This window comes from Cynara cardunculus, unplaced genomic scaffold (genome assembly GCF_001531365.2).
Source record: "Cynara cardunculus var. scolymus isolate 2C unplaced genomic scaffold, CcrdV1 Un_Scaffold_3083, whole genome shotgun sequence".
Taxonomy (NCBI): domain Eukaryota; kingdom Viridiplantae; phylum Streptophyta; class Magnoliopsida; order Asterales; family Asteraceae; genus Cynara; species Cynara cardunculus.
Genome location: NW_020201343.1, coordinates 13,556 through 29,061, shown reverse-complemented (window position 1 = coordinate 29,061; position 15,506 = coordinate 13,556). Strand labels below are relative to the sequence as shown.

The window sequence follows — 15,506 nt, the reverse complement described above, 5'->3', positions numbered from 1 at the left end:
TAATTATTCTGACTTGCATTCTTAATTCTTTTATTTCAGATCAAAAACACGGAGAACCAAAAGGATTTGATCAAACGATTGGATACGATGAAGATGTCGATTGATGAGGGATTGGAGTATTGTTAATTTTACAATTTATGTGTTGCTTGAATGTTTGGAAAACACTTGTTTTAAATTTTCCATCTTCTTGGATTATTGTTAATTTTACAATTTTATTGTTTTTAAAGAGCAAAGACTAGATGTGAGTGATGTAATTAACTAATTATGTTGTTATTTTGATCATGGTTAGAAAAAACTTATTAATTTTAAATTGACCGGGGTTGACCGGGGTTGACCGGGGTTTGACCGGGGTTTGACCGGGGTTGACCGAGAGTTGACCGGGGACGGGGCCGGGGCCGGGGAATCTGTACACAAACCGGGGCCGGGGCCGGGGATTGCAAACCCCGCCCCATCCCCGCCCCGTTGCCATCCCTACCAATAAGATGTCCCCGAACCCAACCCGAAAGTTTCGGTTTTTTGGTTTTCATCATTGGTTTCGAGGTCTTTTGCCATCTCTATCATTAAGTGATGAGTCTGACAATTCCGTGACTGTTGGGTCTAACAGAGAAGGTCCACCGGTCTTTCTCCATCCTCGTACCTCTGTAACAAACAATGTGTGATATGTTAATGAGGAACTTTATCTATTTGCAGCTTAAATTCATTGCAAACACTCAGTAATAAGAATAACATACCTCTATCGTCAATGTCATTATCACCAACTAAGTGACTGAGCCAACCTGGAATCAATCTCCCAATCTCCATTAACTTGAAAAAATCACGCCGACAAAGATAAAACGCTCCTGTTCTTAGTTGGAATGCAGACAAATCCCGTTGCATGTTAATTTTCAAGGTATCATCTTCATTCTCGTATACAAGAGTTGCACCACACTCGTGTACCTTTAATATTCCATTCATCACAACGATAGACACATTAACTTCATCTCCAACGTTTAACTTGCTTCCAATTGGCCAATAGCTTAACCATATACCAACCTCACCAACTCCAGGGTTGCCAAAGACATAGGGGTTGTATATATAAGCAACACCACCGTTGGTACTGATTTTAGCAAACCATGCCCAATCATAATCACCTGATATTGTATATTTGAAACTTATGTTCATTCCTATCAACCTCCTATTCTTGGGACAAGAAGGCACCTCAAAGGACAAAGATGGTGATTTTGATATGCATCCATTTATTAGGTTTGGATCTTGTATGTCTGGTAGAGACGTGCTCATTATACCGAATTCATACAACATCTGTGCCACAAACAATATATAAAGTTCAATCACTCATATATAACAAGTTCAGGTGGAAATCGATGTGCTTGTGTGTGCTTATGCATATGATTCAGAAAAAGAACAACAAACCTTAATCCAGCTGTAGGCATCGTGGAACCTGTCAACGTGGAACCTGTCATCCTCGCTTATATCGCCAAAAAGAGGCACCCTAAGATGTTCATATTCTTTTAGCCATGCCATGTGTCCTAAATCAGCTTGAACTAGTTTGGCTATTGACAACAATTTTATAAAGCCTTCAATTTCAGACAAACTATAACAACCATGACAGCCAAACTCTTGCAATGTGAACTTATGTGACTCGAAAGTTATTTTCTCTAGCAAGCCACAAGAATTTACATACAATTCTGCAAGTGCACTTGGGAGACATATAAGCCATTTAAGAAAATTGCAGCAACTCAAGTGAAGGACCCTAAGATTTTTAAGATGACTGTAACTAGGCAAGCTTTTAAACATGCCTCCTCCTAAATCCAGGTACTGCAATTTCAGTTGAACATTGAAACTCAGAGGAAAGAAGTCACTGCATAAAATGTCGTTGCCCTTGAGGGTTAACCACACTAATGAAGGTGGCAAAATAAAGGAAGTTTGGTGTGGACTTCCTTCACCAGACGTTGAAGCCAGTTCCCTTCCATAGTCCATATAGAAACTCCAAAGAAGGCTTTCACACCCTGTCATGTTCAATAGAGCAAGATTCATAAGGCTCCCAATGCTTTCACAAACATGAACCAATTCAGAACAGTGACAAAGAATTAGAGTCTCAAGATTAGGGAGACGAGATATATCGCGGATTTCAGACAGGTACTTTGAGCCTTGAAGATCTAGAGTCTTGAGGAATTGAAGAACCTGTTGCAAAAGTAGCAAGACTTATTTGGCACGCATGCACTATAAACCACAAAAAGACTACCAAATACTTAGAAGCGAAAAGGAGAAACCATAAAAAAAGGATGTCAAACTTCATACGATGGGTGGTTGAAATACTCTTAACTTGCTATCTCTCATATCGATAGTCACCAAGTTTCCTTGGAACAAGCCAGACGGTATGGCTGATAAATGGAATCGACGCCAGCATAGCCATCTTAAATCTTCTGAAAATTCCTCGTAGGATCCAGTGAGATGCACATCATTTAGCTGGAGCAATTTTAGGTTATCCATTTTTGTAAGGGAATCTGTCTTAAAGTCTGATGACTGCAAATTTAGCATGGAAGAGAGTAAGCGTACAGTATACCTAAAAATTAATGCAGAAAGATGCCACCAAGTATTAATAAATTGCTCCTCGATTATTTGAATAAAATTATCCGGGTCTTAGACAAGTGTATATTAAGGGAACATCAAATGTTCCAATACCATGGTGGATATGCATTAGAATAGAAAGAGTATAATCTAACAAGAAAAGAAAGAGTACATTGTAAGGATCAAGCTTCAAATTTTGTCCAACATTGCTTAAACAGCGCTTCTCAAGCAATTTCATGTCAAGTGCTAGACCTTCCATTGTTTTTGAACCCTGAAAAGATAGTGGAGGTGTAAATAAAATTTTAGATGAAATAGGTGGGTGTGAAAGGAAAAATAAGTTTATACATCAACATAAGAAGTATCTTACCTCTCCTTTACGCAAGATCTTGTAAGAGTCGCTACTAAGCCAAACTCTACTGCGTTCTGCAGGGTGTTTTGATTCATCACGGATTATGCTTTTCCCCATCTCTTGAATCAATTGATGCATCATCAGTTTCTTGTTTGGTGATACAGAAAGAAGACATCTATTGGTTAGGACCTGGATCCCAGATGATGCACAATAATCATGCTCCAATATCTGTTCCACATAATCCTTGTCTTCGCCAACAAAAAAACAAGCAATATGCAAAAACAACTCTTTATAACTTTTATTTGGCAACGAGTTGTAGCTCCTTACGAGTACACGTTGAATTCCAGAGTTCATATCTCTTTTCAATAAATCCAATGTACTTCTCCAAAATAAGGTGCTAATATCCTCTGATAGAGAGGAACCCAACACTTGAAGAGCCAGTGGATTTCCTTCACAATACTGTAGCACCTCTTTGGTAAGCTCCTCGTAACCTTTCATCGGACTTTTGAATCCAAAGGCATGAAGACTTAAAAGCTCTAATGATTCATTGGCATCTAATAATTGCATCTTGTACTCATGACACCTCGTTCTAGGCTCAAACCAATTACGTGTATTATTTTTCCTGGTTGTTATTATAATTTTGCTTTCTTCATGAATWTCCTCTATTCTAAGAAAATGTGCCAGCTGTATTGATTCATCAATGTYRTCAAAAACAATAAGTGCCTTTTTCTTTTTTAAGACCCTTTCTGTATTATACTGATGGTACTTGGTTGTTGGCATCCTCTGATATCCTAGAATATCTTTGGCAAAATTTTGGAATAGTTTCTCAAAACCATTTTGTGTTTGACATGTACCACTTATGTCTTCGACAACAGTAACGATTTCAAAATGTTGACATWTTGATGAGACTATGTACTTGGCCAAGGTTGTCTTGCCACTTCCCCCCATGCCAGAAATTGCTAAAACTTTGACATCAGATTGCTCTAACCAAGAACTTATATCTTTATCTCGAGCATTCATCCCTGTTAGATTATGTGGAAGATTAACTGTTTTGCGAGCAACTTTATTGTAAATGTTATCAATGATTTCCTTCAAAAACTCTGTTTCAGACCTGTATGAAAACAAGATAAGTGAAGCAAGTTCAGTGGATGGCATTTTGAGGCTTGTTTCATAAGTTCTATTGAAAATAATGTYAGAATAGTTAAAGGTTCCAAATGTGAAAAAGTAGAAAATACCAATATATGTTCAGATTTGGTGGAATACTAGGCATACCAAAGCATGGATAATCAGTGTATAAGCGTGGGCATACCATATACAACCGTTTACCATTAAAATTGAAGAATAAATTACAAGCTTCAATCTGAGCTTTACAAAGTATATCAAACTAAAGATTAACAAGTTTATAACCCAACCCTCTATATATATATATATATATATATATATATATATATATAGGGTTAATGTGATAGCTGCCTGGTTTTGTGGGACGTCACATTTTTCCACTTGAAACTTCAAACCAAAATATTGTGAATGTAAAAGAAATATGAACTTTCACGGCAAAAACACTTTGGTTACCTTCATAATATTTTGTTGTGAAGTTTCAAGCAACGATGTCGAGAAAACGGGTTGGTCTCAGGTTATCCATATATACATATCTATATAGAGGAGCGTTCAAATAAAAACCACCTAATTTGTACAAACCGTGCAAACTTCATTCAACCAATCATAATTTTTCATTTTTTTGTAATTATGAGAGGTTGATTAACAATTTTTATTGTGGAGGGTGTTAATCATAGATATTAACATCTTCATTATTTTAATTTTAGAGAAATACATGAAACAGTTTCATTAAAATTTCATTAAATATTATATGAAATAATTTCATAATTATATATGAAACAAATTCATCAAAAAGTATTATATGAAACAATTCATGAAAAAATTTCATAAGATTAAACAATGAAATCGACGTATGAGGGTGGTTTATACAGTTTGTACAAATGATGGTGGTTTTCATTTGATCGCTCATCTCTCTCTCTCTCTCTCTCTATATATATATATATATATATAGAGAGAGAGAGAGAGAGGAGGTTTACTTTGCAAACCATCCATTTCGTACAAACTCTACAAACCAATCACATCCATCCATTTTCATGATCAAAGGTCGTGATTAAAACAAGTTATTTTAGTAAAGTAAAAAAATAAAACAAAAATATTATTATTATTTTCTCCAATAAAGCGCAAAATGGGAACAAGCTTTAAACGATTTAGATCATTGAAATCTCTTTTTCCGGAATTAAATCCCCTTTCCTAAAAATTATTATTATCAACAATAATGAATGAAACATTTTAAAAACTAAATAATATGATTTCATTAGTGAAATTGGTTTAATGAATGAAACATTTTGAAAACGGAATAAAACATTTTGAAAACTGAATAGCATGATTTCATTAGTGAAATTGGTTTCATGGTTCCTAACCAAAATGAAATTGGTTTATTAATGAAACTAAATATGATTTAGTCAATGGAACATTTTGAAAACTGAATAATATGATTTCATTAATAAAATTAGTTTCATAAATGAAACATTTTAAAAACTGGATAACATGATTTCATTAATAAAATTTGTAAGGAAATCAATTTATTCATGAATTTTACAAATGAAACAAAACAATATACTCAAAATATGAAAAATATCACAACTATAATATTAATAAATTTGGAAAGATTTATAAATTGAAAAAAAATACCGATTCTTTTTGCTATTATGAAAATAAAATAAATATATTCATAAGAAAAGATAATTATAAGTAAACTCTTAAATTGACTTATTGTTTTTATTTAATAAAAGAATACAAAATATTCAAGTAATTATCTATTAAAAATTTATAAGTTTCAAGATTATTATAAAAACAAATTGATTGATCATTTCCTAAAAAACCTCTAATCTGTATAATCTTCTCGATTTAGACACAATTAAAATATTACTAAAAGTATCTATTATAAAGGCAAAGGATTAATCATACTCTTAAGAATTAATTAAAAATAAAAAAAATTAAATGGAATTATGTTATTGGTTTACGCTAGTTTGTACAAAAGTAAGCGATTTGTATTTGATCACTTCTCCCCCTCTCCCCCTCTCTCTCTCTCTCTCTATATATATATATATATATTATAGTGTATTTATCTATTTCATCATATTCTTATTTGAGAAATAACAAAAAGCACCAAGACTCATACGTAAAAATAAAATACATTTGAATGGTAAATTATATGATAATTAAGTTGGTACAGAAATACATACCCTGAAAGAACCAGGCCAGTCAAGTTGGCAACCTTCGTAAGGGCCGTTCTCCATCTTTTCACATTTTCATCTGTCCACTTTGAAGATGTGTCGACTTCTATCTTAAAAGTTTTATCTTGCTTCCTTACATCAGATGGATCCACATGATAAAAAACAGGTACAACAAAATGATTGCACTCCCTCTTTTGCTCAAGGATSAAGCAAAGTTCGTCAAGACACCATGTGGAAGTCGCATAGTTCTTAGACAATACAACTATCGAACCCTTGGATGCTTTGATTGCTTTCTCGATTTCCGGTTTGAGGTCTTCACCTCTACTGATTTCATCATTATCCCTAAAAGTGAGGACTCCTGCTCGCCCTAATGCATCATAGAGATGATCCGTAAACGAATGACGAGTATCTTCACCTCTGAAGCTTAGAAAGATGTCATAGTTAGCCGGAGGAGAAGCGATGGTTGCAGAGGAAGAAGTGGAAGCCATTTGAAGTTCGATAAGAAATTCCAGGAGATCGGAATATGAAGGGTTGACCTCCTAAAAATTCAAGTAGGTGTGTAGATATGAGAATTTAGAGTAAATTGGCTTTTTAGTTAAGGAAAGGAAAAAAAAGAGGGTGATTTGGTCTTGTTTTCTTAATTTTTTAGTAAACAATCAATAAATATTAAAGTAATCGTCATAAAAAATTGTTAATGTGACACAATGAGGAGAAATGGACAAATGGCGATTGAGAAACCGAAGTCTTTAAAGCTAAGACGGCAACTCCTAAGCATTAGAAATCATTTTTCTTTTTTTTTACAGTATAATTTGCATCGCACGTTGAATGAGAGTATGAAACTAACAAGAGAAAAGTGGATACAGAATTATAGACGTATATTAGTTGTTAACTAATGATTTATATTTTATGTTGAGTCGATTAAAGAGTTCCAGAAAAATTGTCGTCACCACGATACAATTTAAAACGGAAATATTACACTTTTTTTATAGGCTTGAAGTCCATTTCAGTTTTATTCAAATCCCTTAAAAATTAATATTCCATCATAAAATACCAAATGAACCCTAAACACTAACTAAAATCCCTTCATATAATATTTAAAAACAGAATAAATAACACTAAAATAATAATTATTACAGTTCCATAATACGATTGGGTTAACAGAGATATTTATAAAACATTAATCAAATATAAGTTAACGCAATAAATACATAGAATTGAAGCATTAACATCAAACCCTTTTTCCATGTCATCTAAACTTACTGTATCTAAAATATTACATCATTATTATAAATAATAAATATTGTTATCGTATTAAACATATTGCTTATCTATAAAACTAAAAATAACGAAGAAAAGCCAAACTGAACCAAGCCTTGTGCATATCCTCATCATCGTTCTTACTCGGTAAGATTCTTGGCCTTTGACATGTTCATTCAATAAGGTAAATGAGCCGATAAGCACTTAACGGGTAAGCGTTCCGTAAACGGCCCCAAACTCTTTTCGAATAGTCTTGCAGATAACTGTCGTCATCATTGCAATATTGTGTCTGATGTAATAGTATATGACCAGCGCTTCCTCCCATGACGCTAAACTTCCGGCCATTCCATTGTTTATATGATCTTTTCAGTTTGATTGTCTTGTCTGATTGGACGGGGCGGGGTACTAAATGAGTTGGGGTAGAGTGTATTCCGGAGGGTACCAACAATCTCTTTGATATCAGTTGCCTCATTATTCATGGAAAAACGATGCAACTTCATAATTTAGAAGTATAGCAAAATGCAACGAAGTTTTGAGTAGGTTTCTTTTCAGTGTGACCAACTTCCAAAATTTTCTATTTTGAAACCATTTTTGACGAACAAGACATTTGCTGATGTGGATGCCAAGTTGTCAATCAATATATTCTCGACCACTACACCTTTCTATAATCAAGATAACTTGATAATTTAGATGTCCTCAATATCAAATGTCATCAATAGGTTAATGCTCAAAATGGAAGAATTTTTCTTTTGTTACATTAAATAGGAACTAAAGCAAACTTGATGCATTTTCCCTTAAACGTATTCTATGAGTACTAGAAGGGTACTTGCGCAATACAACGAGATATATATTCATTTTACTGTTTCGTTTTATTTTTTGTCTCTATTGATATAATACGGTTTATGTGGTTTCGAATGTTTTTACTTTTGAATAAAAATTATTTTAAGATGTCATAAAAATTTGAAAAAATATATCGATATTAATATCAAATTAACTATTTAAAAGTTCTCGTATTTTTGGTACAATTTCCTTAATTCAATTTTTTTCTGATTAACCTGGATATCCAACCCGCTATGCGAGTCGACTAATCCCAGGGCGACCACCTGCTTTGCAGATAGCCCGGAGTCACCACATTTGAACCTCCGTGGCCACAAGGGAATTTTTTTTCCTCCTTGGATTTGAACTTGAGACCTCCTGATACTTTGACCTCTGGAGCCAACTCAAACCAATCAGGCACCACCCTTGTGGTTTTATTTCAATTTTTTTATTATAGGGGGTGTTTGGGATTGCTTATTTAAAATAACTTATGTTTTTTTGTAAAAGTGCTTATTAACTTATCTGGTATCAAACCGGAGTTTTGTAAAAAGTGTTTGGATTAGCTTATAGCGGTACCAAAAAGCAATAAGCTGATAAGTTGTTTTTTAGTGTTTGGCAAATTTTGTTTATATATGTAAAATGACCAAAAAGGACAATCTTTCATATTATTGACTTATGGAAGTGTTTGAGATTGCTTATTAACTTATTTGATTTTTTAACATGTAAAAATTTATTTTTATCGTTTACAATAATATATTTGACAAAAATCTATATTTTCAAGTATAAAACAATAAAAACAAATACAAAATATATACAAAAAAAAAACCTAACCCTAATCCCCCTTCAGCCTCTGCATCTAAATAAGCAGCCTTCTCATCCCCTTCTCCCCTCAATCTCCTGGTGAAGACCATCACCATCTCCAACCGCCATGTACCACCATCRCCACCTCCAACCACTRTGAACCACCATCAATCTGCTGTGATTCTCGTCTATGCAGGAGAACGAAACCAACAAGATCGAGATTGCCGGCGACGATGAGACGGATGAGATTTCACAGGTGATCGGAACCAACAAGATCGAGATTGCCGGCGACGATGAGACCATCACCATCTCCAACCGCCATGGTTCTCCTCGTCTCTGTTAGGGTATAGAGAGAAAAGGTAACAGGGCTGCTGTGGTTCTCGTCTGTTAGGGTACAGAGAAAGAGTATTAACAGGGTTAAAAGGGTAATCTGTCAAAAGTCGATTTTGATAAGTCAGGACGGTTTAACTTATCAAAAACKGCTTATTACCGGTTTGGCACCGGTATAAGCCGTTTTCTTTTTTTCTCATCCAAACACTAGAAATAACTTATCGGCGGTACGGAACTGAAATAAGTTGATAAGCATCCTAAATAAGCAATCCCAAACACCCCCATAATTTAATTTAGGTCTAATAGCAAAGTAATTTATTTTTGACTTTTATAAAGATAATGATTCTGTTAGAATTCAATTATTATTCTAATTATATTTTAGATTTTTTATATTTAAAATGAAATATTTATCTTCTATTTGATTATATTTATCTGCAGTTAGTTATACGAATTCAAAAATGGAGCTTTAATAAGTTGTACTTACGCACAATTTACTTGTAATCTTAAATTTTAAGTAATATACATTAATATAAATACTTCATGCATAAAGAATGATTTTTAAGAGTTTTTTGTCAAATGTTTTATAATATAGTATAGATACATTTGGAGTCAGGATTTTTTTCCGATGATTTATCATAAATATTAAATAATAAGCAGGAAAAGATAAAAGCATACTTAGAAACACTAAAACCAGGCAAAGTAGCTACCTCCTTAAGGGCTGCATTCCATAAATCCCCCTTTTCCTTCCATACCGCAGATTTTTTATACCACTGTAATGCGAATTTTTTCTGATGCCTCCTAATATCTGAGGGTTCGACATTATAAAACACTGGTAATACAAAATGATTTGAATTCTTCCTCTGCTCAAATTCTCTGATAATACAACAATCGATGACCTCACTTTAGTTGTTTGCAGATATCCACCTCCAGCCATCAAACGGAAGTATAGGGATATCTGAAGTCTGGTTGTCAGTAACTCATGGCTGATTTGAACTTTGAAACTTTCATCCGTAAATATGTGGTCGTAACACAAGTAAACATCGAAACTGCTATACTTTTCCCAAGGAGAAGCCAGTATACTCGAGGAAGATAATGCAGATGGAAGTTGATCCAACAGATCCTAGATTAAGGGATCAGACAAGTGGAGTGGTGAGCACATGTTTTGTACCCAATTTTCCCTTTTTCCTCGACCAAATTTCTAACTTTCTAGCAAAAAAAAAAAACAAATCAAATAACGGCAAATCATGCCACAAATAGTGGTACCGCAATTTCGTACCTTGCTGATGAAATTTTGTAGAGGTCAATGACCACTAACCACTAGAGCACCCTATTGACCCCCAGGCTAAATTACCTTTATTGGCGAGTCACTGGATTCAAATTATGTTGATAGTAAATTTGTGAGTTGAAAGCAGAGCAAATCTCCTATTCAAAAAATATTGAACTCTTTTCTTTTATCTGTTAAGCTTAATGTTAATATTTAAATTACCTCTGATTCTATTAGTTCAAATGGGAAACATTTGTCTCTTCTCTAATGCCAGGGTGCTTGTTGCGGAACTACAATGAACTGCAGGTAAATGAGAATACAGTGCAACTGTATGCAAGATTGTGATACTATGCCCTGCATAAATACGTAGTGACTAAAATGTTTAGTAGCTTTCTTATTCTCTTTGTTTAAATAACCTAATTTGTAGATAGTGAGCATTTCATTTTTTTTGGACAGCAAAATTCAATTTATTAAGAAAGGAAGAAGACTAGCGAGGGGCTAGTTAATAGCCGAATATACAGCATCCATCGAGTTACAAATCCAACTCTCCCAACTAAAGGGCTTGCTAATCTTCGCTCTACACCTAATCCACTCGTACGCAGTAAATTGGATGTCGCTACAAACATCCTTATCAGACTTGCTCGTGCCTCTAAACGTCTTGTGATTCCTTTGCGTCCAGACGGTCCAAATATAAGCTGCCATAATCATCTTGCCCACCTCTCTTCGGCCGCTAACTCCAATCGCGCGGACCACCGACCACATGTCCCGAACCGAAGTCGCATTTACCGGCCACCAGTTTACCCAAGAAAACCATATGTGCATTGATAACCTGGGCCGTGGAGCAATTCACGAAGACATCATTCAAGTTTTCCATCGTGACCAAGCACGTCGGGCACTCATCGGAGCTGCATGCCACTCCTCGCTTCATGAGATCATCCCTAGTCGCTAACCTATTATTGAGCGTTCTCCATAAGTGAATATTGGCCTTGCTAGGGTTCGGATCAAGAGCCAATCTGTTTCCTGTTCAACAGAAGGAAGCGAGACACGGTCAATCAATCTCCTTAGCGATCTAACAGAAAAGATATTGTTATCCTCCAGCAACCAAGCCCACCCATTCATCTCCGGCACGTCGATCAGATGGCTATCAATATTGATACCGATGTCCCCCAGGTCTTTTTCGATACTTTTGATATTTCTCCAGACATATCTTCTGCCTCTGCTGGCTCCAAGCAAGAATTGGGACGGGTTATAGAGACGCACGACCACATTCCAGATTGCCTGGTCTTCCGTTCACTTTCTCCACCACCATTTTGCAAGCATTGCCAGGTTTAAGGCATGTAAACTCCCAATACCCAATCCGCCACTCTTCTTATAGCTAAGAACCCGGTCCCATGCCACCCAACTAATTTTTTTTTCCGTCCTCTGTACCGCCCCAGAAAAACGCCGTCTTATATTTTCCAGAGTACTAATTACCTTCTTAGGGGCTTTGAACATCGAGAAGTAGTAAGTACCCAAACTGCCCAACACAGATTTAAAAAGGCATAACCGTCCACCGATGGACAAGGTCCTAGCTTTCTAGACCGATAGACGCGACTTGAACTTCTCAATGACGGACTGCCAACTTGCCAGGCGCGACATGTTACCTCCAACTGGGAGACCCAAGTAATGAAATGGGATCGCATCCTCCTTACACTTAAGCCAACAGGCCATTCTAGAGATCTCTTCCTTGCTTACCGCAACACCAGTGAGACGGCTTTTACTCAGGTTGATTTTGAGGCCCGAACAAACCTCAAAGCATTTAAGGATTCTAAGCAAATTTTTTGCGTTATCGGCAGCCCACTCTCCTATGAAAATGGCGTCATCCGCATATTGCAGAATTGACACCTCTTCCGCTTGGTTCGCCCACTTAACACCTTTAAAAAGATGCTTCCGCTGCGCTTCCCTCATAATGACATTAAGACCCTCGGATGCCAGAATGAAAAGAAAGGGAGCTAGAGGATCTCCTTGTCTAACACCTCTGCCCATATTGAATTCCTTTTACGGAGAGCCGTTGACAAGGATCGAAACTTTACCCGTGCGGACACATCCTTTCATCCAAGCTCTCCATTTGTCACCAAACCCCATCTGCATAAGAACATCATCAAGATAATTCCAGTTGAGAGAATCAAAGGCTTTGGCGAAATCAACTTTGAAGATAAGCATTTTTTTCCAAATCCTCTTGGCCTAGTCTATTAGCTCATTAACAATCATCGGACCATCCAGAATACTACGACCCTTGATGAAAGCCGTCTGCGTGTTGATCACAACCGAATCAATAACCCTTTTCAGTCTTTCTGCAAGGACTTTCGAAATCACTTTGCTCACACACCTAATTAAATTTATTGGACGATAATCCACGAAAGAGAGGGGATCTTTTACTTTCAGCACGAGAGAAATAAAGGAAGAGTTGCTACCCGGGTTAATAATAGAGTTTCCTTCGAAGAACTTGACCGCCTCTACAAAATCCTTCCCCAGCTTGATCCAAAAAGCACGAATGAACTCGAAGGTAAACCCATCCGGACCTGGATCCTTGTTGTTACCGCAGCTCCAAACCGCACTTTTAATTTCTTCCTCCGTGAAAGGCGCTTCAAGCCCGTCCCTTTGAGAGACCGAGATTTTTTTGAAGAGCGAGCTGCTAATAGTAGGCCTAGACGGGAATCGATCTGTGAACTTAGCTTTGAAAAAATCATGAGTTGCTTCTTTGATTTTCTCCGGGCTAGAAATCCAGCTACCATTGATGTTCAATCCATGAATCCGAGAGCTTTTATGCCTACTATTTAACAGACCATGGAAAAATCTCGTGTTCTCATCTCCAACCGCTATCCACCGAGATTTGGCTTTTTGCTTAAGATCACTTACCTGATTGGTGACCAAGTCATTCAATTGAACCATAAGGTTCGCTCTTTCACACACCATGTTCGCATCAATAGGTCCCATTTCCGCGAGAAGATCAATTGCTGCAATTTTCTGCTTAAGGGCATCACAATCCGCTTTAACATCCCTGGAAGCTCTTTCCCTCCAAACTTTAATACACTTTTTGAGATGCCGAAGCTTTCTGGAAAGCCGTTCCACCCTCGAAAACACCTCGAAGTCCGGACCAGGCTTGTCCCAGCAATTATCAACCAAGGCAGCCAATTCTTGATCCGGAAGCCATGAGTTGAAGAATTTGAACGGGATAAACCCACCTTCGTTACTGCTCGAGTCCAAAATGATAGGGCAATGGTCAGAAAAAACTCTCAGGAGGGCCATTGAATTCACCATAGGCCATGCATTGACAAACTCCGAGTTTACTAGGAATCGATCAAGCTTGCTCAGCTTAGAGCATTCGCGGTTCATCCAGGTAAATATGCGCCCTCCGAAACGAATATCCAAGAGCCCTGTCGAAGTAATGAAGTCATTAAAGTACCTTGCTCCAATCGAATCAAAAAGAGATCTCTTCCTCTCATCTGCATTACGAACTTCGTTGAAATCCCCACATACAACCCAAGCGACACCAGAGAATTTTCGTAACGTTCCCATTAAATCCGCCCAAAGAATCTTTTTCATTTTAGTATCTTGCAGTGCATAGACATTGATCACCCCGAGCTTTACCTTCGAGGCGAGCCACGTACCCATGACCACAATGAACCCCTCTTTTTTTCGACACACTAGGCCTGAAACAAGCCACCGTTCCAGATTGTAATCAAGCTAGACGAGTGACCAACTGGATCAATAACAGCATACTGCTAGCTCTTTCCTTCCCAAACCGAAGCAACCTGCCAGTCATGCTGAATAACCATTTTCGATTCTTGGAGACAGAGAAAACTAATTTTATGCTCACGCCCCGCAGTCTTGACCCATCTCCTTTTCGGCTCCTTTCCCATCCCATTCACATTCCATGAAAGGATTTTTAACATAAATCTACGCCCTCCCCATTTCCAATTACACTCTCCAAGATCTCCAAATTGCTTTCTAAATTAATGCCGATTTCCTTTCCCACCTTAACCAATTTGCTTATTTCTTGACTTGGACTGTCAACCGAAAGAGGGAGAGATTCAGAGATACCTGGTAAAGAGGCGGCAACTCTAATCCAGTTATTAGAGTTTCTAATCATCAAGTCCGAGTCTGAGGAGTCTTGCGAATTTCTTTCACATTCATAGCTTTCCCCTAACATACCTCCTGAAGCAGCATCATGGTAACAAGAAGTCCCACGTTTCCTCTGGAAACAGTTACAAGGGCTTTTTATTTTTTTCATCTTCTTTTTCCGCCTTCTCCTAGTCTCCGAATAATCGAATTTGGATTGGAGGTTCCATTCCTCAACCCGATCTTCTTCCCCCTGGTCTGAGCCGCTTCCAATCAGAACACCTTCATCTCCTAAGTCGCACGAAGGAGTAGCAGAATCCTCATGGGCCGTAGAAGGGGCCGAAGGATACATAGACCCAACTAGAGATGGCCAAAAATCGGTCCCGGGCCGGGCCTTAACCGGTTACGGCCGGGCCTAATCGTGACAAAATCCGGCGTTAACCGGTCCCGGTTCCGGTCCCGGTCCCGACGAAAAACACTATAACCGGTCAAGCTTTCATATAACCGGTTAAGGATAACCAGTCCCGGTTCCGGTCCCATAACCGGTTACGGCCGGTCCTTTGAAAAAAAAAAAAATTATTTTTATTTTTTATTTTTTTGGTAATTAATAAATTAAAAATATGTTATTAATATTTTCGAAATATGTTATTTTTAATATGTTTTATTATAAATATGTTTTATTATAAATACGTTTTGTTATGTATTATATATATACGTTTAATTT

The 15,506-nt window shown here is 36.9% G+C and overlaps 2 protein-coding genes across 2 annotated transcripts in view; both read right to left on the bottom strand.

Annotated features, from left to right (window-relative positions):
• Positions 1-6,715, bottom strand: part of LOC112503473 (TMV resistance protein N-like) — a 10,629-nt gene extending 3,914 nt beyond the window's left edge. The window contains exons 1-7 of the mRNA XM_025107506.1: positions 6,223-6,715; positions 2,936-4,028; positions 2,774-2,839; positions 2,299-2,523; positions 1,411-2,181; positions 732-1,299; positions 579-639 (exon numbers count right to left, since the gene is read on the bottom strand). Of these exons, the coding sequence (XP_024963274.1) occupies positions 579-639; positions 732-1,299; positions 1,411-2,181; positions 2,299-2,523; positions 2,774-2,839; positions 2,936-4,028; positions 6,223-6,701 (3,263 nt within the window). The 5' untranslated portion in view covers positions 6,702-6,715. The remainder of the gene's footprint in view (positions 1-578; positions 640-731; positions 1,300-1,410; positions 2,182-2,298; positions 2,524-2,773; positions 2,840-2,935; positions 4,029-6,222) is intronic.
• Positions 6,716-11,411: 4,696 nt separating this feature from the next.
• Positions 11,412-12,706, bottom strand: LOC112503472. The gene is made up of 2 exons (XM_025107505.1): positions 12,325-12,706; positions 11,412-11,701 (listed from the first exon to the last, which is right to left on the bottom strand). Exons 1-2 carry the CDS (start codon positions 12,704-12,706, stop codon positions 11,412-11,414), a joined length of 672 nt encoding a protein of 223 aa, XP_024963273.1.
• Between the last annotated feature and the right edge of the window lie 2,800 nt (positions 12,707-15,506).

What these genes read in the sequence shown, in the direction of transcription:
- LOC112503472 (XM_025107505.1), bottom strand. Translation starts at nt 12,706, where the DNA reads ATGGGCAGAGGTGTTAGACAAGGAGATCCTCTAGCTCCCTTTCTTTTC. An exon ending in CTTGGGTCTCCCAGTTGGAG is followed by an intron (nt 11,702 to 12,324) that starts GTAACATGTCGC and finishes TCTGTTGAACAG; the next exon opens with GAAACAGATTGGCTCTTGAT.